Source organism: Mesoplodon densirostris, chromosome 5, assembly GCF_025265405.1.
Source record: "Mesoplodon densirostris isolate mMesDen1 chromosome 5, mMesDen1 primary haplotype, whole genome shotgun sequence".
Taxonomy (NCBI): domain Eukaryota; kingdom Metazoa; phylum Chordata; class Mammalia; order Artiodactyla; family Ziphiidae; genus Mesoplodon; species Mesoplodon densirostris.
Window position 1 is genome coordinate 30,962,044 of NC_082665.1, and position 25,174 is coordinate 30,987,217.

The 25,174-nt window shown below is 34.1% G+C and overlaps 1 protein-coding gene across 1 annotated transcript in view; it reads left to right on the forward strand.

Annotated features, from left to right (window-relative positions):
• Positions 1-25,174, forward strand: part of ROBO2 (roundabout guidance receptor 2) — a 595,733-nt gene that overhangs the window by 47,421 nt on the left and 523,138 nt on the right. Inside the window, exon 2 of the mRNA XM_060098793.1 lies at positions 11,526-11,852. Coding sequence (XP_059954776.1) covers positions 11,526-11,852 — 327 coding nt within the window. The remainder of the gene's footprint in view (positions 1-11,525; positions 11,853-25,174) is intronic.

The following is a 25,174-nucleotide window of genomic DNA, read 5'->3' on the forward strand; positions in this document are numbered from 1 at the left end:
ATATTTGATTAAATTCCAATGAATATAATTTGCAGGTAATTTCTTCAGCATGCCTAGACAGTAATGCCTGGTACTAAAGTCTCACCCATCCAATTTGTCATGAACTACAGTAGAAGTATTCTTTAGTTGCTATAGCTCCACTGGAAGGATAGCAAAAGTGATATATTTATTCATGCATTTATATATAATATTGATTGAACGCCTAATATTTTCATCTTTAGAACTTGATAGTGTATGTGACAAACCTAAGGTGCAGAGTTGTTGAAAACATGGAGGCTTTAGGGAAATGTAGGTAAGGTATATTATTCAGAATGACCTTTGATTTGGTAGGTAAGAACAGGCAGTAGTAGAAAATCACAATAGAGAGATAGGCAGAAACTTACCTTGAATGACTTGTTATTGCATAAAAAAGACTATATTTTATAGATGGTAGTCTTTAGCTTTATGGGGTCACAAATTCCTTTGAGTATAGTGATAGAGGTTATACTAATAAAAGAATTATACATTATAGTAACAGTAATAGTAGTGAATATTCACTGAGTGCTTACTGTGTGCTCAGCACATGGAAAAATCTCATGTAGTCTTCACAATATTAGGTTGGTACTTCTATATTTTATAGATATGGAAACCAAAGTGTGGAGAGGATAGGAAACTTGCTTGATTTCATACTCCTATCTCATACTTGGACAAGAGCAATTGCAAGTCAGAGTCTTCTTAAGAACAGAAAATCTATATTAACTGTCAAAGAGCTGCTTTGTTATTTCTTAAAAATGTACATGCACACATGCAAACAAAATTTTACCCCCAATATCTGAGGTGTCATCCTCTATTCCATGTTTTACCTCTATTCCACATAAGGTAATCCATGGTTTAAGAACCATATTTAAAAAGATAATGGTGTAATGCAATGCAATTTCATATGTTAGGCCAAATTGCAGTTGGATGTCAGTTGGAAATGAACAAGTCTAAACCCACTCATTGTGTGTATGACTTGGAGACGATGCAGCTAATACATTTGGCTCATGACAGCTATAATTTTGGGGGTAATGACTTAGCCATTATTCTTTAAAGAAAGTTTCTGGATTGTATTAACATTCTCAATTCTGTTTAAAAAAGCCTTAGTTACTATACAGTAAATGATGTTTGCAATTTTAACTAGGGTTATCGAATCTCAATTTAAATTTATAATAAAACATTTCAGATTAGAGGAAAATATGTCGAGTTTAAGGCAAATTTATCAGAAACTACATATTTAACAGAGCTTATTAGCACAGGTGTAAAATATCAGTGCTAGTAGGAATGGTGTTTTCTGACACTGACCCTGGGGTCTTTGACTCTGCAGTTACTAAGATTAATGCTACTGCCACAGCATTTTCAGAATATATTGCTTAGGAAATAGAATAGAAAGCCAAAATGTTATCAGTCCATTAGGAGTTTATGTAAGGAGAATGCTTTTTCTGGAAACCCATTCATAGTCTCCACCAAATAAATATTGATAGTTTTTAGAAAATTAAACATTATTAAACAATTGAATGAGGTTGGAGATTGTTTCATTGCATCATCTTTTGCAAAGCCAAATGCAATTTTAAAACCACATCAAAATATTATAAATACGACAGTAAGAAGCTAAATTTCAAAGATACCTTCCTGGAATACAGATTGTTTTTGTCACCGTAAGACAAATCTGCATAACCCATGAATACCTCTGATTTAGTGGCAAATCACTCTTTAAAGAATGACTTCAACCATGGTATGATGAAGCCAATTGATTTGAAATAGTTTTGGATGAATGTCCAGGTTAATACGTTGGCTCCTCACTGAATTGTTGGAAAATGAATTTATAAAGTAGGAAATTAATTTTTTATTTCTCAGGAGTAAATCACTACTAAAAACTTACTGGAAACTTAGAGACTTGTGGTTTCAAAATTTCTCTTCAGTTTTATATAGATATTCTCATGTGTTTAACCCCTGTTTTTGATTGCTTTCTGCTATTGGTTTTAACTTGCCCAAACCAGTCCTGCCTTCCGTCTGGATGCTGGTGTTCTGTCACCTGGGCCCACCTGCTCACAAGAGGTCAGTGGCTCACTTCATTGGATGTAGGCAGCCAGAAAATGAATTACTATGTTAAGCAATTAAAAACTTATGTAACAAAGGCACTGAATAACATGAGGTGGTGGGGAAACAAAGAGGGAGAATGTGTTCCACTTTTAATATTTTCAGTAATTTCTGCTAAGGATACACTGATAAAGACCTGAAATACAGTTTTGAAATTCAGAGAGAAGTTTTATGAAAGCTGCCTTAGTTACCTTATCCTGAAATAACAGCTACTCACCCTGAATAAGGAAGGAAATTTGAAATATCTTTAACTAAGATTATATTATAAATAATTGATTAATTGTTTATATTTTAAATAAACAATTTACTTTTAAGATAAGTATCTATGTTTTACCAGTTGGTGTTTGGTTTAAATGATTTGTAGCACCATGTATTTATTGGCAAGGTAAGTAAATTTAACATAAATTTAAGAATAAATTCTAAGTGTTACATGAGCTGCTTTTTAAACAAAAGCTTTTAAATCATTGTTAACCTTTGGAGGGTGCTCTAAGAAGGCATTTTGGCAATCATTGCTTTTTGATAGTAGACATAAGACCTATCAAGGGCAAACCTTTCTAATCTCTACTTATGTTAAAAGTATGAACATTAATCTATAGTGTATATCTTTAAAAATTTGCTCTGTGGTAATAAATTTAAACTGCTCCCTATTATCTTTTCCTATGGTTATGTCCATTATGATGTGACAGCCATAAAAAGTGTATCATGTTATAAAAAAATGAACCTGCAGCAACTTACTCTTCTAGTTGCCTCAGTTATGGGATGAAGAAATGGTACCATGAGGAAGTTTAGGTAACTTGCTTAAGGTCACATACCTAAAAAACAATGGCCAAGGAAAAAAGAAGCCAAACCAAAACAAACAAAAAAACCCAATAACTGAAATCTAGTACTTGGGACTTTCTATTTTAGACTTACCCAAAATATGGGTAAGAAGGAGGAGAGAGACAGAGAAGAAAAAGCTATCCTGGAAATGGACTCCCAGCTAAGGCAAAGTGTTCTAGTCTCAGCTTTGGGGAAAGAAACTTCAGTTATTTGCTTCTCTTTTTCTTTCTCCTTCTCAACTCTAAAATGGGGTTTGGGACAAGAGGGTCTCTGGTAGCTCAATGTTTTGCCTGTTGGACCTGGAAGACTGTATACATAGGGACGATACTAGATGCCATATTGTACAACTGAAACTTACAGAAGTAAGGCTGCCAAGTTTGACAAGAAATGTCTTTAATCTTTGTCATTTTCCTTTCACACCCTTGGCCCTTTAGTTTTATGACATTAAAAAGCCAGTTAGGGGGCTTCCCTGGTGGTGCAGTGGTTGAGAGTCGGCCTGTCGATGCAGGGGACATGGGTTCATGCCCCAGTCTGGGAAGATCCCACATGCCACAGAGCGGCTGGGCCCGTGAGCCATGGCTGCTGAGCCTGTGCTCCCCAACGGGAGAGGCCACAACAGTGAGAGGCCGGCATACCGCAAAAAAAAAAAAAAAAAAAAAAAAAAAAGCCAGTTAGCACCAAAACAAGGATTAATCTCCAAAATATACAAATATCTCATGCAGCTCAATATCAAAAAAAAAAACAATAAAAAATGGGCAGATCTAAATAGATGTTTCTCCAGAGAAGCCATACAGATGACCAAAAAGCACATGAAAGATGCTCAACATCACTAATTATTAGAGAAATGCAAATCAAAACTGCAGTGAGATATCACCTCACACCAGTCAGAATGGCCATCATCAAAAAATCTACAAACAATAAATGCTGGAGAGGGTGTGGAGAAAAGGGAACCCTCCTACACTCTTGGTGGGAATGTAAATTGGTATAGCCACTATGGAGAACAGTATGGAGTTTCCTTAAAAATCTAAAAACAGAACTACCGTGTAACCCAGCGGTCCTACTCCTGGGCATAACCCAGAGTAAACCATAATTCAAAAAGATACATGCACCCCAATGTTCATTGCAACACTATTTACAATAGCCAAGACATGGAGGCAACCTAAATGTTCATCAACAGACAAATAGATAAAGAAGATGTGGTACATAGATATAATGGAATATTACTAAGTCATAAAAAGAAATGAAATTGGGTCATTTGTAGAGATGTGGATAGACATAGAGATTGTCATACTGAGTGGAGTAAGTCAGAAATACAAATGTCATATGATATTGCTTATATGTGGAATCTAAAAATAAGGGACAAATGAATTTATTTACAAAACAGAAGTAGAGTCATGGGTGTAGAAAACAATCTTATGGTCACTAGGGGATGGGGGGTGGATAAATTGGGAGATTGCAACTGACATACATACACTACTATGTATAAAATAGATAACTAATAAGAGCCTGCTGTATAGCACAGGGAACTCTACTAAGTACTCAGTAATGGCCTACATGGGAAAAGAACCTAAAAAATAAAAGCCATTTAGAATTTTTGTAATAAATAAGTAGTATTTCAGGCCTCAATTTAATTTTGATGTCCTTTCTAATTTAAACTTATTTTTTTAACACTGCTGTGCTTCCAGAAGAAATGAGAATCTTATAAATGTATTTAGTTCATTGCTAAATTAGATCATCTCCTGAGAGAATTTCAGTAAGGTTCAAACGGATAAAATAGTCTTTGTGTTTTCCAAACATTAGCTTTCTCACCACATCTTATCACATCATGGGACTCCTAGGAAAAAAAGTTTCTTGTATCCCTCTTCTATTTCCCCCTCTGATAAGGGAAGTACACTGGAACTTAATCATTATGAAGAATTCAAGGATGGAACAGTTCTAAGGACAGACTTGAGAGAGTTATTAATTAACTCCATTGCATTACAAATTACATTAGCTCACTAAGAAATGTGGACAGCATTAGTAGTGGCACTGAGATATGTTTCTTTCTGTGGAGAAAATTTTGAATAGGATTTATTCTGGTAAAATAGAAAGCAGTAACGGCTTTAATCCTTTTGAAATCTAGTGTAAAGCGATCAGCCTGGTCTAGCTAAAATTTACCATGCAGAAAAAATTAATACAAGAATGACCTCAGAAAGGAGAAACTTGTCAGTGTGATTCGTTTTAAGGGGCAAATTTTGGAAAGAATATTTGTAATAGATTATAGACGGGAAATATCAGGTACACTGGATGCTTACCACATGTCCTGGTGATCTGTATATATGATTTCTTTTAATCATCTAAACCAACTCTTGAGACATTGGTGTTCTGATTTGTACCTGGTAAAAGTGAGGCATAAATATTTGCTGGTCAGTAACCCATTCCTTTATTCCTACCACACCACCTCTTTTTTGTGATGGGTCATCCAGCCTTCACTTTTTCATGTTGCACTAGGTACCTCTCAAACTGGGGGAGGGATAACTTCAGTAAGAATCTCTGGTCACACTCAGATCTGGAGTAATCATAGAATATCTTGCTGGCTTTATTTTACTAATTTTTTTGGAAAATATTTTGTTAAAACAAACATACTTATTATGAACTAGGACACCATGTATGTTACATACGTTTTTAAGAAAAAGAAAAACGGACACTGCATAGAAATTTTGCTGGAGGGAAAATTCAGAGAAGTTTGAAATGTGTTGCTTAGCTAGATATGCTATCTAGTATGTGAATGAAAAGTAAAGCTTAGTCCAAGGAAATATTATATTCCAACTGAATAAAGAGAAGAAGTTTACTTTCAACTATGTGAAATGAAATCAACAGGTGTTCTCAGTGCTTCATCCTCCTTTATTATATTATGCAATTGAAATCACTTCTGAAAACAACAGTTCTGTAGCACTCACTGCAGATGAGTGGTTATTGACTACATAAAACTAAATTTAAATATATTCACAAATTATGATTTTATACTTCACCTCCAATTCTTTAAAGTTTAAAGCACTAATAAACCATTCAATTTGTTTTTTATTAAATATTTTACTAAAATCATCACAAAATCATTGTTTGAGAGTCTCTGAGAAGCGGAAATAATCCGTTATTTAAATTTGGGTGCTTAGAACATTATTCAAAGATGCATCTTCATTCAGCTCACTAATTTGGTATTTCTGTGGCGTGCTTACATCTAGCCAGATATAAGTGTGTGCCCTTCTCCTGGTAGGCATGCTATAACTGCAGCTTCTTACATCCTTCCACTTGTAACTTCTTATGCATTCTGTTCAATGTGGAACCAAGAATCTTCATTTAAAAAAATATCCCAGGTGATTTTGATGCCGGTAGTCTAAGAATCACACTTTGAAAAAACAAGGAAGATGTTTTCTGATTTTATTACGACTAGAGGCATTAATTTGACTTATTTTATTGAAATCAATTTTAGAAGGGGTTTTGTAATTAGTGTCATTGTAGTATACATTCTTTACTTAAGCTTCCAGCATTTTCAGAAGGCTAGTACATTTTGGATGAAAGGCCTTGAGTTCTAATTCTGCTTCTACTAGCTGTTCAATTATGGACAAATCACTTGACTATTTTATAGCTTACTTTCTTGGACAGTAAAAATAAACATTTGGATATTCACCTATAGTACCCTATGACTAATTTACATTGTTTCTTTATAACAGCTAAAGACAGTTGAATAAAATGTTTTAGATTAAACTTGACTATTTTATTGCACAATTCATAATTGAGATATAAAATGATGTCCGAACTTGCTATTAGCTGCAAGCAAAGTTAGAATTGCAGATAGTAATTCTGATACAGTGCTTAGCGCATCTGACCAAATAGAGATCCTGAATATTTCCCATTACATGAGCAAAATATTATTTTCCTGCTGTTGACGTATTTTTTCATCTGAAATCTAGAGAAAAAAGTTCTATGGTCCTATATAAAAAAATAATAAACTGAAGTTATTAATGGAAATTGATAAACAGGTGCTCTAGAGCAGGACTGGCAAACTTTTTCTGCAGAGGATCAGATCACAGTATTTCAAGCTTTGTGGACAATATACAGTCTCATTCTCCCTTCACCTTCTGCTTTTATCCTTCTTCCTCCTCTTTTGTTAACAACATGCTAAAAATGTTAAACCATCCTTAGCTCAAGGTCATACTAAAACTGTTTAAAGCAGTGCTTCTCAAACTTTAACGCACATATGCATTGCCAGGGAATCTTGTTAAGATGCGGATTCTGATTCTGTAGGTCTGGGGTTGGGCTGGGGACCCTGTATTTCTTATTTGCCCTTGGATATCAAGGCTTTTGAAGTTAAACTGTTTCATGGCTTTTCATGTGATGAACAGCCTCCTCTACTGTTGGGTTTTGAATCCCCAGTGACTTTGGCTGACAACTCAACTATCTTTTTTTTTTTTTTTTTTTTTAACCAAATAATGGCGTTGTTTTCATCCTAGTACTTTAGTGGCCCTTCATAATTTTAAAGCCTCAGACCTCTTTGGAAATTTGATGAAATCTGTAGCCTCTCTTGCTACTACTCCCTCCTGCACACACAGGAATACCCATTTTTATACACAACTTCAAAGAATTCACGAACCCATCTAAGGCTTACCCATCTTAAGGGTCACTGCTATAGTTGTGTAATGTCTGAATTTAAGGGAGTTCAAAATTAATTCCCTCACTTTTAATAACATCTTAAAATTTAGATTGCAGCTATGTTTTTGCATATCTCCACATCATTCTATCTATCTATCTATCTACCTACCTATATGACCATCAATCATCTATCTGACTGGTACAACCTTTTAACTTTATTTTATGCCCTATTGGCCATTGCTGGCCTGATGATTACATTTAAACTTAAAACTATGAATGAGGAAAATAACCTAACTGTTGGTCAGAATGAACATGAATTGTTACAATGCCTTGTATTAAATTTGTTCACAGTGCCTTTACTTATGCCTTTTTAAAAACTACTTCATTGAGATATAATTCATACATACTTTACTCATTTAAAGTGTACAGTATAACAGTTTTTATTATTTTCGTGGAGTTGTCCAACCATCACCATAAATAATTTTAGAATATTTTCATCACCTCCAAAAGATTCTCCAGTCCCCTTTCACCTTTCACCCCATTACCTACCCTAGACAACTGAAAATCTATTTTTGTGTCTATGAATTTAACTATTCTAGACATTTCTACGTAAGTGGAATCATTTTGTGACTAGCTTCTTTCACTTAGCATAATATTTTCAGTGTTCACTTATGTTATAGTGTGTATTGGTACTTCATTTTTATTGCTGAATAATATTCCATAATGTGGATATATAACATTCATTTATGCATTCATCAGTTAATGGACATATGGTTTCTTTCCACTTAAAAAAATATTATGAATAATGCTGCTATCAATGTTACAGTTTTTGTGGGTACATAAGATTTCATTTCTCTTGGGTATATACCAGGCAGTGGAATTGCTGGGTCATATGTTAATTCCAAAACTTTTTGAGGAACTCCAGATAGTTTTCCAAAGTGGCTGTACCATTTTACATTCGCACCAGCAATGTATGAAGCTCTCAATTTTTCAATGTCCCAGACAATACTTGTTATTTTACACTTTTTGGATTATTGCCATCCTAGTGGATGTGAAGTATATCTCGTGGTCTTGATTTGCATTTTCCTGATAGCTAATGATGTTGAGAATCTTTTCATGTGCTTACTGACCTTTTGTCTAACTTTTTTGGATAAATGTCTATTCAAATCCTTTGCCCATTTTAAAATTTGTTTATTTGTACTTTTATTTAGTTGTAAGAGTTCTTTATATGTTCTAGATATAAGTCCTCTATCAGATATATGATTTGCAATTTTTTTTCTGATTCTGTGGGTTGTTTTTCCTTTTCTAATGTTTTTTTCAAGAACAAATATATTTGTTGCATGTGATTTTGGTGTCATATTCATGAAGGTTTTGACTAACTCAAGATCATAAAAATATGCTCCTGTAATTTCTTTTAATTGTTTGATAATTTTACCTCTTACATTTAGGTTGTAGATATTCTTTTGAATTTTTTATAACAGTGGAGTAAATCTACTACAAGAACATCCAAATGCAACAGCACTAGAATAGTTTACATATGTTATAGTGATAAATGAGTAAAATTCTCTGAGTGCTATTGGACATGTTAGATTCTAAATCTTATTGCTAAATAGTTTAGATGTTTTGCCTCTAATTCTCTTATTAGTCTATTATTTTATATTTTATTTAATAAGTGTTAGTGTATTTCAGGTCCTGTTCAGGCCTTATTCAGGCCAAAACTGCCTAATAAGGCAGAGAACTTTTTGATGTAGAAAATAGCACTCTAAAAACATGGACAGTTAACTTGCTTAGTTTTAATAATAGAACAACTTTGGCATTAGGGAGAATGTAGATGATTGCATATGGAAGATTAGAGAAGAGCAAGGAAGGTATCCACACAAGATAATTGTGGCTACCGTATGTCTGTTACATGAAAAGTGACATATAACTCTTGGTGCATTTTAGTATCAGTTTCTATGGCTATGTGTCCAGACCTTTACATTTGGCAATATGCTACTGATTTGCAAGCTATGGTTACTTATTCATATTTAAGTACTTTTGGATCTTATTTATTACTTTTAAAAATAATTCTTACTTTTTATATTCTATAAATTCCTCATTTGTGTTAGGACCTCAGTACTAACAATATATAACCTTCTTTATTATTGTGATGCAGGTTGTGATTTTCTGTCCATATTTAAATGCTTTGGGTCTCTTTAGTTCTTTTCTTAAAATTTTGACCTGTGTAGTGTAAATTACTCTTGCTTTAGGTACCTAGCACTTGTAATGTACAAGTTCCTTCTTGCATCTGATGAGCTAACAAATGGTAATCGGCAACCTTTAAAAGTTAATCCTCTTCAGAAAAGGTTCATTCACTACCAAATTAAATTCCCTTTATTAAATTCAAATACAAATTTTAAATTAATATTGAAAGTTAACTGGAATAACATTGATGAGTAAATATTACTTCTGTTTATTGAACAGAAATGTGCCAATATTGGGTGATTGGTTGGAAAATTGTAAGAGCTTTTAAAAGCGCCAATGTAGATTATCATTATGTCTCCAGACAGAGTTCTCTCAGCCGTCTCCTTTAGAATTATTTGCAGCAGCTGGTAGGACTTTTCCACAAATAATGGCTTTTGACACTTCATAAATTAAAATATTCAAAACAGTACATTATGCAAAATTTTCATCTTAAAATACCAAAAAGGTCCTTCTCTTCCTATTTCTTCTAACTTTTAATGGCCCCATTTTCATTCTAGCCACAGGAAAGTTATTGGTACCTGTCACTCTTCCTTGCTGTATGGAATACCAAATTCTGTCAAGTGTTTATTTTATGGTATAACTTATATCTTCCTTCTTTTTTCTGCCTTAAGTGTTTCAAGGTCAGGTTCTTTTATTTGTTCTCTGGGATATAGAAGTAACTCTCACCTGTCTTTTTTGCCTCCATCGCTATCTATCTTTTACTGTACAGACCAAAAGAACCTTTCTAATACACAGATAGTCATGTCACTGCTCCCTCAAAATCAGTTAGCCATATGGAATAAAAGTCACACTCCTTAGCGTGGTTTTTTAAGCCCTTTTGTCTCCGGCTATAAGACTGCCTTTTACCCTCACATGCCATGTTAACTTCCTCCCTGATTATGAAATGTTTTATACATATATTGTCATTTCTCTGTCCTTTTGCTCATGCTACTTCTTCATTCTGAATGTCTTTCTCCTTCTGTTGACATATTCTTTTCATTCTTTACAACTCAATTTAAATGCTACCTTTTTTGGGGAAGCCTCTCACTGTGCTCTAGTTAGAGTTGACATTACTTTTCCCGATCTTTTCCTGTAATACATTTCTTGGACCTCCATGCAACACTTATTTCAACGTAGTGATTTAACCTGAGTTCCTCAGTCAGACATACCTGGATTCAAATCCTGCCTCTACTGCTTACTTCTTCCACAGTCCTGGTCAATATATGTCATTAAACTTCTTCCTCATCTGTTAAATTGAGTTACTATTTGTACATAATATTCAGGTCTTTTTTTGTGTTGACTCTGATAGCACAATGCCAGCATGATAAACGTTTTCTACATGTGTATTTTAGGCACTTGTCCACTTGGCTTTCTCCCCTAGTACATAGTAAGCACTTTGAAGACAGGAAATTAACCTTACACATCTTAGTACCCATTGCAACTTACTGGTTCCAAAAGAAAATTTCATGCTTATTTTTATTTGTCCTGACTCATGGAACATGTTAAACCTAACTCATTAGAATTAACATATTAATTTATTGCTATATTGTCTTGTTCCACAAGGGACTTGGAATGACTTAGGAGACGCATAAAGAACAAAAGACTGAAACATAAATAAAATAGTAGAAAATGCAGTTTGAGTGATTGAATAGTTTAATTTTATCAGTGTGAACCTAAGTGAAACAAAATCTATAGATAAGGAATGTTAAAGCTTGTCTTCATTCTGTCACATTTTGTAGGATCTCGTCTTCGCCAGGAAGACTTTCCCCCGCGGATTGTGGAGCACCCTTCCGATGTCATTGTCTCTAAGGGAGAGCCCACCACGTTGAACTGCAAGGCCGAGGGCCGGCCAACACCCACCATTGAGTGGTACAAGGATGGCGAGCGGGTGGAGACTGACAAGGATGATCCCCGGTCCCACAGGATGCTTCTGCCCAGCGGATCCTTATTCTTCTTGCGCATTGTGCATGGGCGCAGAAGTAAACCTGATGAAGGAAGCTACGTGTGTGTTGCAAGGAACTATCTTGGTGAAGCAGTGAGTCGAAATGCATCTCTGGAAGTGGCATGTAAGTAAACGTAATGAATCTCATAAATGGCATGTGCTTTTACTTTGATTTTTTTTAATAAGCTTTGATTTGTTCTCATAGATGCTTAATACCTATAGAATAAAACAATCAGTACTCTCTGCATAATTTTACTTTGCCTTCTCCAAAGAAAGCTCATCAAAATAATGTATAGCCAAGGTGTTGCAATAAGTTTATTTATATTGAAGCAATGTGGGTATTATGATATTACATTAAAGCAAGGAGGCGAAGATGCTGGTCGTATTTAAAATTTGAATTATTAATGAGAGATATAATAAAATATTAAGGTTGGCGATGTTAAAATAAAAGTTTACGAGTAACATGGCATCAAATACAAGGTATAAATTCATTATTGTACCTATTCCTGTTACCTATTTATATATAACTAATATATATACATGTATATATTTTTTAAATCTAACTTTTATTGGGCAACTTTAAAAAGTATATACTCTTTAGGTTATATTAACTCTTTTACTTCCAGGCTAAATTCAGGGATCGTTACCCTAGGGATGAAGGGGAAAATATACCAACAACAGCAACTATATTTTTTTATAAAAAAAATCATCAGAGAAGAGAACTGATTCCTGTTTAGGGACAAAATGTGCATATAGAGGAAGGTCTTGCTCAGTTTTGGTAATCAGCAGTAGCTAAGGATTTGTCCTGCCTTTGCCACTTAAAAATATATTTATTTATTAATCAGGTAGCCCAAATAGCATTAGTAAATCAAGGCATCAAGGCTTTGCATCTATTTGATCAATGAGTCTATAACTTTGTTTTTCTGGATGGTTTTCCAGAACAAATTTCAAAATATATTAGATTTGTTTTCTGGTTTATAAGTGAGGATTTGGTGTCATAATTATTTTGGTATTCTCTATTTTGAAGGAATACTTTATCAAGAATTATTTGTGAATAAGATGGCAATAACTGAGCTTAAAAAAAGTTTGTGCTCTTCAACTTTCTGCTTATACCAGTAGGTGTTCATAGGTAAGAGAATTGAAAAATTTCAGGATGCATGAGTCTTTTTTTTATAGCTGGGATGAGAGTGCTGGATAATAGTTCATGGTCTCATGTCTGCAATTAACTTTGATACTTATACTCACATGCTATATGGTATCACTAAATTATAAAACTTGTGTATATGTGCATCGAAATTCTCACAGTGTATCATTACCTTTATACATGAAAACATCTTTTAGTAAACAAAATCATACAATTTCTTATTCAGCTATCACAATGAAAGCTTTTGCTTTTATGCATCCAGTCTTTTGATTTATGCTTTGTACCAAGAAATCTGGAACCCGGTCCATTCTTGAAATGTGTAAGTCCAATAGGAAAAGACTACAGGAATCCTAAAACCCAAATTTATTATGTGAAGTACTTTGAGATATAAGCATTAGAACTTTTGCTAGCAATGCCATTTTGCGCCAGTTGCTAGGTAATTTCATTTTTATAACTTACTTCAAAAAGCAGTTAGATTAAATGCAGTTTAGTGAGATTTGAAATATACATACAGAACCTCAAAAATGCAAATATTGCTAACTGTCCATTTTTATTTTGAAATATCTTACTTCTGGAACATTTTAAGCATATTGAAATATGTCATTGTCAATTCTATTGATTGTTTTCCCTACCAGATCCCTTTATAGTAAATATAACATGCATTATTCTTTCCTTTTATAGATAAAATGAAACCCATGATGGTTAGGTGACCAAGACTAAGACAATAAATTATTGGGGAATTCAAGATCAGACCATGATTGTTCTAATTTTCAGTTTGAGAGAATTGTACCATATTTCGAAAAACACTCAAATGAAACCAGGCTCATCTTATATAAATAAAAATAAAGAACTTTTACTTACAAGTTTTTCTTTTATCCACTCAGCAGTAAATAACTTTTTTTATTTTTTAAATTGAGATATAGTTGTTGTATAATATTACATCCATTTCAAGTACACAACCTAGTGATTCACAATTTTTAAAGGTTAAATTCCATTTATAGTTATTATAAAATATTGACTAAATTCCCTGTGTTGTGCTGTGTATATCTTTGTAGCTTATTTATTTTAAGCAAATAACTATTTTTAATCCTTCACTAACTTTCTTCTCAATATTAAAGTTTATCTAAATTAGCAAGTCATTTTATTGTTAGACAGCTATAAACTTATCTTTATTCTGATCCTTAGCATTGTTAAAATTGCTCCCAACACACAAGTATCTTGTACTTTTATTTAACATAAAGGATTTCTCTCTTTCTTAATTGCATCATTGATAATGAATCAAACTGTTTTAGAGGGAAAATTTTAAACCACGATTTTTTTCATGTAATATGACAGTTGCATTTTTCTTTATTTTTAAATCAATGAGCTTTGAGAAATGCTAAAAAATACTTCTGACCTAGAGAGGAAAACAAGAAGAGTTCTAAACTGGATTTAGCTAGTGAATAAAATTCTTTCTTCTAATGCCTTGTCAACAGTTCATACCATTTGAGGCAACAAAAGATCAAATAATATCCATTTATATGTTGCTCATCCCTTTCACATTAGCTCATCAGTCTTCTCCATTTCCTTATGTGTTTCATAAAATGTGTTAATATGGAAATTTAGGTCAAAGCATTGTGATTTGTCAATCCTATTGGTAACCAAGGTGTATTTTTATAAAATGATAGGAACCGCTGTGGGTCATATAAATGTCTGGCCTTCATATTTTAGGACACTCAACATAATTGCTCAATTATGGCATATCCATTTCTTCATTAGTTAAAGGAAAGAATGGAAATCTAAAAACACTATGTATTTGGAGAGCTGCAGGTAGCTTGATATGAGGTAGGTGGGCAGCGTAAGTTAGAAAGATAGGCATGTGTTGAATCATAAAATCTAGACTTTTTATTATGTAAAAGGAGAGTCTTTTCTTTCAATTTTGAAAGAAAATTGAAGATAGGGTTAAAGGGATGATGATTGAAGTTGAGTGGAGTTAAGAAGCTGTCAAATCATTCAGAAAAGAGTATATGTTAGATTTTAAACTGAACAAAACAGTGAGGATTAAAAAAAGGAAATAGTTTGAACCGTATTTATAAATTATATCACTTTATGGTTGGTTTGGGGAATAGAGGGTGATTCCCAGATGTTTTTGTTGAAGTGACTGTGTATATTATGATACCTACTATCCAAAGGGATGGCAGATACAGGAGAAATAACTCTAGTGAGAACAGGAAAGTGAAGTCAGCTTGATTGTATTGTTTGACATACCTATGAAATATCAAGGTAAAAATATGCCATATTCCATTAAGAAAAGAGCTTTTGGAATTGAGAAGTCTTTCCCAGATGGAGGCTGAAGCCAGGGGAGTAGATAGACATAGATGTGATTGTCCAGACAAGCTGTGTGTAGGGCTGCGATCACACCCATTGTTTGGAAACAATATTTAACGTTGGGGAAAGGAAAGAAGTCTAGTTCAGGAGGCTCAGAGGAGGTATTGGAGTGATGGAACATGAGAAGTGGAGTGACAAGAAAAATAAGGAAATAATTTTAAGAAAGAAAAAGTGGTTGGCAATGCCAGTGCCACGTGGTGGTCTAAATAAAAAGTATCTGTGGTCTCTAGGGGTGGAAAGAAAGCACAGCAGCTGAAGAATGAGTTGGTAGTGGAGTTGGAGTGGCAAGTGCTGCCTGTTCTTTCAAGAACTCAGGGGTGGTCAAAATCAGTTGAGGCTTGATTTAGGTGTATATAGGAATATCTAGGTGGTATGGATAAATAGCAAACAACCTTGTTGTAACTCCTATTGTGAAATAATTATTGATAAAAAATGAATTTTTGACTCTGCTTCATCTTGATTTTCATTTTTAATTTCAACAATCTTGCTTTCTGCTGTTATATGATATGAGCAGTTTTATTGATAACCATCTGTCTTGACTGACTGTATAGAAGTTAGCCTGTTTTTATCATACTCTATTCATTCTCTTTTTGTTTTATTAAATACAGAGTTCACTTTTATGTAACAGAACAATATAATTGAGGAAAATACTGTTCAGGGCCAATCATTGCAGTGGAGATTTGAATCACTTACCGCATATTTTCTTTTTTCCCCTCTTGGTTTGGAAAAAAAAAAAAGCAATCCAGAAAGTACTTTTTAAATCACTTTAACTCAACGAAGGTATTTAGGGAAAAAAGTGATTTTTACATATTTAGAAAACAGAATTGCAGGTTCTACAAGTAAGGCACTTGGCACTGAAAAATTTAATACATAGTTTTCCAATGGGACCACCAAGAGAGCTGAGACGTAGCTGGGGCAGATAGGATTTCAGTTTGAACTCCAGGGCTCCCTGTGTTTGGAGCAGAAGGAGCACAGGGGTCCTCACGCAGATTGTGGCTGGCTGTGATGCAGCCTGAATCAGTGGCAGTGCCTAGAGATGGCAGCTGTAGCCCCAGGTGGTAAATATATGACAGCAGCTTGATCTATCGACCAGGGTAAGATGGGGTTCTGGCCTAAATGAAAATTCATGAAAAATTGATGAAGTCCCCAGATTATTTTTTCCGTTTCCTTTTCTCTGCACTACGCCAGTGCAGAGAGGGGAGATTAAATGAAGTGATGAACGCTTTAGTGGCAAGGAGGTTGTGGTTCAAAGGTCAAGGGTCACTTAGAAACTGGTCTTTTTTTTCCCCTTTCCTTCCTTATAAATCAAAAACACAAAAACTTTTCAGATTAGCTATGATTTACCTTTGCTTTGATAAAAATAAAATAAACTGGCTAAATGTTTGAAAGTTGGCTTTTGATGCAACTACAAAAGAGAACAGATGTGGTTCATAATTCAGTTGGGGAACTAGAAATAGATTGAATTCCATGACTGCAGGGTGATTTCTTTTCTTTTCTTCTTCCTTTTTTTCCTTTTTGTTTCCACGTATGAAGACCCATGCCTCAAGAAAGTCATTTAGAGAAGGAAAAGGTGTTGCATTATTTATGTCACATATTGCTAGAACAGCAAAGCTATGGAACACTCTACAAACATAATGATCCTGCTTTAAATCCAAAACTAAATTGATGTTTTATCTGTACAAGGAAGAGAGGTTATAGAAGTAAACTGACTTCAGTAACAGAGGTCACAGGTGGCATTAAAAATGAGCACAAGGTGAATTGTTTCATTGGTATTTCCAAGTTAATAAATATGTAATCTTTTTCTTTTTTTACTTTCGGCTGTAAATGAATGTTATCCAGGCAAAATACCTTTATGCTCCAAAAACACATGAGATAAATTAAATTGCAGAAAAGCCTGAGCCATGGAGAGCTTTTTTAAAAAAAATTACTTTATTGAGATATGGTTCACATATAATTTACCCGTTTAAAGTGTATAATTTAATGTTTTTTAGTGTATTCACAGGGTTGTGCAACCAACACCACAATCTAATTTGAATATTTTTGTCACTTATAAAGGAAGCTCTATACCCATTAGCAGCCAATTCCCATTCTCCTGGAACCCTTCTGCTATATCCCTAAGCAAACACTAATCTACTGTCTTGTCTCTATATATTTGCCTATTCTAGATATGTCATGTAAATGGGATCATACAATACATGGCCTTTTTTGACTAGCTTCTTTTCCTGAGTATAATGTTTTCAGGGGTAATCTTTGTTGTAGCATGTATCAGTATTTCATTTCTTTACACTGCTGAATAATATTCTATTGTGTGGATATACCACATTTTATCCATTCACTCATATGTTGATGGAAATTTGGGTTGTTTCCATTTTTTGTCTATTACGAATAATGCTGCTATGAATATTTTTGTACAAGTTTTTTTGTGACATATGGTTTCATTTGGGTATTCTCTTGGGTATATATCTAAGAGTGGAGTTGCTTAGTCATATGGTAACTCAACTTTTTAAGGGACTTATAGGTAACTTTTAAGTGTAGATAAAAATATTTATTAGTGTTATTGAATTAACTGTATCCAACTCCCCTCTTAGTACAAGGCACAGCTAGAAACATTGCCAGTATTTGATAAATATTATTGACTGGCTGGCATGTTATACTTCCTTGTGTTATATGTCCATATTTTAAGATAAGATTTAATTAATTAAAAATATAAAATAATTAACTCTATAAAGCCACTGAATGGTTATGAAGTTTCTATTTTTTTCTTTGACCTAGCTATTTAATTCAAGTAGGTATGAATTGATGAAATAAATTCTGAAATCACTTCCCCTTATAAAACTTCATACCAAACCGTGTTGACTTTGGCCCCAATTAAGTTGGATAGTCTTGCTATTTGAATCTTACTTCACTTTCTGCCACATTTTTATTTGTCCTGAAAGAGGACAGTATTCTGGCTTCTCAGGAGATGACATTATATTTTCTGAGAATAATTGACATAACCTTTCCTGTTCCCAGGTTATTTTTCCTTTCAAAGGTCTTAAAGTTTGTTTGTTTGTTTGTTTTTCTTTCATTTACTAGGAAGGTTTAGAATAAGAAATTAATGATGATTATAATAGAAGTTGATTAAGTAATTCCAGGAGTAGGGAAACAAAGAACTGCTATCATGACTCAACCTTCCTAAAACAAACAAATGTATCTATTTAAATGCATAAGAGGCAACTAGTCAATTGGAACTGATATTCATAGATTTTGACTAAGAAGAATATAAGAGCTACTGGCTTTTTCATGATTCCTCTGTTTGTATTTCTACAAATTTCAATAGAGAATGCAGATAATTTTGGGGGAGGGTATACAGACAACCACTCATACCTTAATGTACTTGGGCCATGTTATGCACTAAATTGTATCCCCCCCAAATTCATATATTGAAGCTCTAATCCCTAGTACCTCAGAATCTGACTGTGTTGGTAGATTGGGTCTTTAAAGGAATAAATTAAAATACAGTTGTTAGGGTGGGTCCTAATCTATTCTAACTGGTGGCCTTATAAGAAGAGGGCATTTGAACACATAGACACCAGAGATGCACATGCACAGAGGAAAGACCATATGGGGACACAGTGAGAACGTGGCCATCTGCAAGCAAGGGGAGAAACCTCAGAAGAAACTAAAACTACCAACACCTTAATCATGGACTTTTAGCTTCCAGAACTGTGAGAAAATAAATTTCTGCTGTTTAAGCCACACAGACTATGGTATTTTGTGATGGCAGCCCTAGCAAATTAATACAAGCCATTTGTCTTACAGCAAGAGTAACCACTAGTAAGAGACCATATAAAAAAAAATAGTGATTTGAATCAAATATTGTTTGTGCTCTGTGGATTTGCACTGCCCTGCATCCACAATGTTGGCCCGAGGCTGTTTTGAAAGAAATCTGTAAACTCAATTGAAAGTATTATAAACTGTGAATGTATGGGCATAGAGGAATCAATCTAAAACATCTTTAACTAGAAAGAAAATCCAATAGCAAATATTTTGGGTTTTTTTTTTTTTTGGTATTAGAGAACAGTGTTAGGAGGTACATGAGTGTGCACACACACACATCTGTGTTACTTGGGCTGTTTTGTCTGTGTACCTTTTAATTGTGTAATACTCCATCAAATTCTTTCACATACATGTCTCTCCTTTAATCTTCACAAATGAAGGTGTGAAATTACTATGCCTGGAGTACATGTTTGAGCTTATGAGCTATTTAAATATGTGTAATGCTGTATTTTGATATCAGGTTTCTCTTAACTGTATTAGCTGTATTCACCCCCTCTCCCTTTACAAGTCTCAAGTTGCCATTCACTAAAATTAGCCTGAATTAACTCTGATTCCAAGGAAAGCACATAAATAAGAGAAAGAGGAATCTTGATGTTCTCTTCTTTTCAAAAGATTATTTCCCAAAACAGTTTAATCCTGAACTCTGCAAACATGTAAATCCTATCCATGGAATGATAGCCAAACATATTCAGTGATACTAAGGTGTATTAAGACAAAACTTGTTGAGTTCAGCTCTTTTCAATCTCAGAATTTTTTATAGATAAAAGTAAGAAAAGACTATTTATGGTTTGGAGGGTTTCCCACCTATGAACCTTCAATTTATTTGATTTCAGCTGGTTTGTAAATATAAATTGATTCTACTGAAAATGTATATAGGTTGACACTGTAGTTAGGAAACGTAATTTTGTGCAGCAACTTGTATGCTTTTCTCTCAAGATATGTGTTTCATCAGAAAGACAGGTCTCCAATTTTCCTTCGTTAGGTTGAGTTTCTTTCTGATAATTACAATATACATTGTTTAATTCTAAAGCAGCTCCCACAAGGTTTCTATAATTACATAAAGGGGGTTGTACTTTTTTCATGCATGAGTCAGTATATATGTTAAGCACTTTAGAGGAGTACAGAAGTAAAAACGGCAGGTGAAATTTTGTTCAACTCTGGAAATTTCTTCTGTAGAAGTCTATAACAGCCTGTGACTTAACTGCTAAAGGATCAGAGGTTCAGTTGAGGAATCAGCATATTCTTTACACTCTAAATAACAGGAATTGGTTTTCCTCTTAGGATATTCTCAAATGCAAACACAACATTTTCAACCACCTCTTTCTTAATTAGGAGATACTCATACATTTTTGTCAATAGGGTATACGTTTTACAAGAAGTAATCTAGGAAAACAATATTGGGCCCCTGTTTAGGATTTCTGTTAACTCTCTGAAGTTCCCTAGCACTACCCTTCTGGGGCTGCTCAGACATCAGTAGTGTCTCTGACCCTTGGAGAGAAGTCAAGCAAGGATTGTAAGAGAGGCAGGTGCTTTGAGGATGTGACAGACAGATATATAGGCCCAGAATCTGGTGGATTCCAATAAGTTTTTGTATGTTTATTTTGTCTTGCTTTTTTGTTTTTGCAGAAATTCTACCACCCAAAATAGCCCATGGTCACTTACTCACTGGTTAGCCTAAGCCTGTTAAAAAATTGATCCTCCCAAAGCCTGCAAGCAAGGGTGTCAGCCTGGGTTACAGGCAGCAAGAAAAGTCCGATTGGCCTATGCCATTGGCCCTTTAAGTAGCATCACAAGTAGGGCCTAGAAACTGAGTGTAAAGTAACATCTAAGAAGAAAAGGACTCTTTTTATCACATATACCTTTTTCTGATAATCAGGCCATTTTCCAGTTATACAAGTACTTTTTATTTATAAACACAATCATTAAGTTTTTTATGTGGTTATCTAACATCTAAGTCTGTACAAAGACTTTGGCACAAACTTTACAGTTTTTATATATAAACTGTAAAATTATGGAGAGGTAACATGACTATTTTACTTTCATAATGTCGTATTCAATATAGACTGTTATGTATACATATATATCAACCTGCTTCTCTCTCCTCCTACTTGCTTTTTCTGCTTATTCACATTGAATGAGGATGTTCAAAGGTCTTTACTGGATTTCTTAGGCATTAGGATTAAAAAGCAGCTTAAGAGATCCATGCCTTCAATCGTGCTTTTGTTATAAGTGAGAAGCCTGGGAAGCCTGATCAAGTAACAGCTAACCTTCCACTGTGGTGTGGGGTAAGGGCCCTCAGACAGGACATGCCACAGACATTAGAAGAAGAAGTGACATCAAATGCTTCTGGATGAATATGAATGGAAAGTGGCCTTAGAAAACTGGAGAGAAGTATAAAAGCAAAGACCTGAGGCTGTGTGTGATTGGCCAGTGTGGGGAGTAATTACTATATTGTTGAATTGGAGAACGTATGTAGGAGAGTAGAGGGAGATAATTTAAATAGGGAAGTAGAGATTGGTCATAATTAAACGAACTAAGGAGCTTGCACGTTATCCTAGAAGACCTGAGGGACCCTTCAATGTTTTTTTGACTTGGGAATGCTACTTGTAAGGTATGAGAGGGGATATGTTAAAGGCAGTATAAGGTGGATTAGAACATGGAAGAGTGTGAAGGTAGGAGGTCTATTACCAATTAAGGTATGGTAAGAAGAAGGTTGAATTAATTTGATGAATTAAATTGATACCTGAAAGATAGGAGATGGCATTTCAAAGGAGAATTGATACAAATTTAAGAAATGAGTTTGTGGTCCAAGGGATAATATAAATTTAGTTTGCTACAATTTTGGACAGTACTTTCTAATTGCTAGGTACTCAGCTAGGTGCTGAGGATACTGATATTTAAAACAAGAGTTGTTTAATAAGTATAGAGTTTCAGTTTTGCAAGATGAAAAAGTCCTGGATATCTCTTGCACAATGATGTGAATATACTAACACTACTGAACTGTACACTTAAAAATGATTGAGATGGTATATTTTATGTTACCTGTGGGGTTTTTTTTTACCTCAGAAACAAAAAACAGAACAAGAGATGACTCATGCCATCAAAGAGTGTTCAACAAGATGGTATAAAATGTAACTCCTAGAGTAAGGAACACCTGAACATGCGGGAATTCAGAGGAAGAAAATATTGATTTTGCCAAGAGAAATATGGACCAGGTGAAATTATTTCTGTAAGTGGAAAGTCAGTAAAAATAATCACTAGGGCTTCCCTGGTGGCACAGTGGTTGAGAGTCCGCCTGCCGATGCAGGGGACACGGGTTTGTGCCCGGGTCTGGGAAGATCTCACATGCTGCGGAACGGCTGGGCCCGTGAGCCATGGCCGCTGAGCCTGCGCGTCCGGAGCCTGTGCTCCACAGCGGGAGAGGCCACAACAGTGAGAGGCCCGCCTACCACAAAAAAAAAAAAAAAAAAAAAAAAAAAAATCACTAAATGCCAGGATTTTTTCCTAAGTGTTTTATATTTATAGTTTATTTTGAGTATAATTCTCAAGACAACTTATTATTTTCTTTCTATTATATCTGAGGCCAAATCTTTGTTAACTTAGCAATTTTTGCACAGTAAGAAGAGTCAGGATATGAATCCAGACAGCCTTTGCCTAGAGTTTGCTTTCTTAACTACCACGTTAAGTGGTCTCATTGATTCATTTAAACAAACAAAATCATTTGACACTTAGAAGAAATCATTAGCATTTGTTTTAGGTATTCTATCCAGAAATGGTTATCCAGTTGTATACATACAATGAGAATGCTGGACTACATGAAGTCTAAAGCTTCATTTTGGTGCTAAAATTCTGTGATTCATGGGGTACTAAAGGAAACAAACAACAGAAAGAGTAAGCTTTTCTTTTTTTTTAATTTAGTTATATATTGACATTTAAGAGCTCATTAGTTTATTCAAGGAATTTGATTTTCTCTGTACAGTTCCTAGTTGTCAAATATCAGTATCAGGAAGATCCATCACTTTCAGGTCTTATTGACATGTTTGCAGGCCAAAGCAGCTTGGAGCTTAAGAATCAAATTTATAAGAAGAGTTATCTATCATTTAATATCTAAAGATAACTTGACTAAGTTTTATTTTTTAAAAAAAGGGAGTATGATAATAACAATGATACCCTTACAGTATTTTCTCGAGTTCTTTGGAAGTTATTAACATATTAACATGCACTATCTCATGGCATACATATTTGTAGAAATTTGCTAACTTTGATAGTTTCTTTCTAAGTTCAGTAATTATTGTTAACAATGGTCAATTTGGCTTTCAAATAACTCTATTTTTAATTTAAAAATTGATTAAAGGAGGAAGAATTGTTTTTTCAATAAATGATAACTTAGAGCAATTGGATATTCAAAGGCAATAAAAGAAGCTCAACTTACAGTTCAAACATTATACAAAAATGAATTAAAAATGGATTAAATATTTAAATGTAAATCATAAAATTTATAAAACTTTTAGAAAATAGGACAAATATCTTTGATACCTTGGGCTTGGTAAAGAGTTCTTAGACATGGTACCAAAGCACAAACCAAAAAGATAAAATAAATAAATTTGACATCATTAAGATGAGAAATTTTTATTCTTTGAAAGATCTTGTCAAGAGGATAAAAAGACAAGTTAAATACGAGGAGAACATACTTGCGAACGACATATATCTGACCAAAGATTCATACCTAAAACGTATAAAGATCTCTCAAAGCTCAACATTAAATAAAACAAATAATCCAGTTAGCAAAAAGGGCATAAGACAGAGAGAGACATTTCACCAAAAGGATGTATGGCAGGGAAATAAGCACTTGAAGAGATGAAATCACTAGCCTTTGGGGAATGCACATTAAAATAGACTATGATGAACAATCACTACCTACCATTTAGAACAGCCAAAATACAAAATCGTGATCTCTCATTCATTATTGGTAGGAGTGTAAAATTGTACAGTCACTCTGCAAAATAGTTTGACAATTTCTTAAAACACTGAACGTACACTTACCATACATTTGCACTCCTGGGCACTTAGCTAAGAGAAATGATAACTTACATCTGCACAAAAGCCTGTACACAACTTTAAAGCAGTTTTATTTGTAAAAGCAAAAACAATGGAAACAACAATTAAAATGTCCCTCAATAGGTGAATGGTTTAACAAACCATGTTATATATATACCACGGAATACTACTCAACAATAAACAGGAATGAATTATTGATATGCACAATGACTTAGAGAGATCTCGAGGGCATTATGCTGAGTGAAGAAAGCCATTTCAAAAGGCTACATACTGTATGGTTCCATCTATATAACCTCCTCATAATGACAAATTTATAGTGATGGAAAAGAGATTACTGGTTGCCAAGGGTTAGGGATGGTGGGGAGAGAGCCATGGGTGTGTTTACGAGGGGAGAGCAAGAGGGTGATCTTTGTAATGATGAAACAGTTGTGTATCTTGGTTGTGATAATGGTTACACAAATATACATGTGATAAAATGACATAGAAGCACATGTATTGTATCAATGTCAAATTCCTGGTTTTAATATTGTACTATCATTATGTAAGATGTAACCACTGAGGGGAAACTGGGTAAAGGGTACAGAGGACATCTCTGTACTATCTTTACAACTTCCTATGAATCTATAATTATTTCAAAATAAAAGTTTAAAACAAATAATCTAACTACCTTAAGTAAACATAAGTATATAAAAAGTCTCATTAAAAACTAATAATTTATGACTTTTAAATGTTAAGTGTTTTGCTTAAACTTTGATGAATTCAGATTTTTCCAAATTTCTTTAAAATTCACTTATTCAGATTCACTGTTTGAAATTAATTAAATACAACTTGTGGTATGTTCTACATACAGTTCTGTGAATTTCTTTTTCTATGTTTGATTTTTGCTCCATCATGGTTTTTGAGTTTAATTATAGGGTTTTTTATTGGGGAAAAAGAAACAGGGGTGTTAAAGTAAGAGGGGAGTGGTTGTTCCTAAGAATAAAGAGTCCCCAGTACTTGACCTAATGAACAGGGTCTCTTATTGTATAAAGCTGCCAAAAAAGTCTCTTACTCTAAAC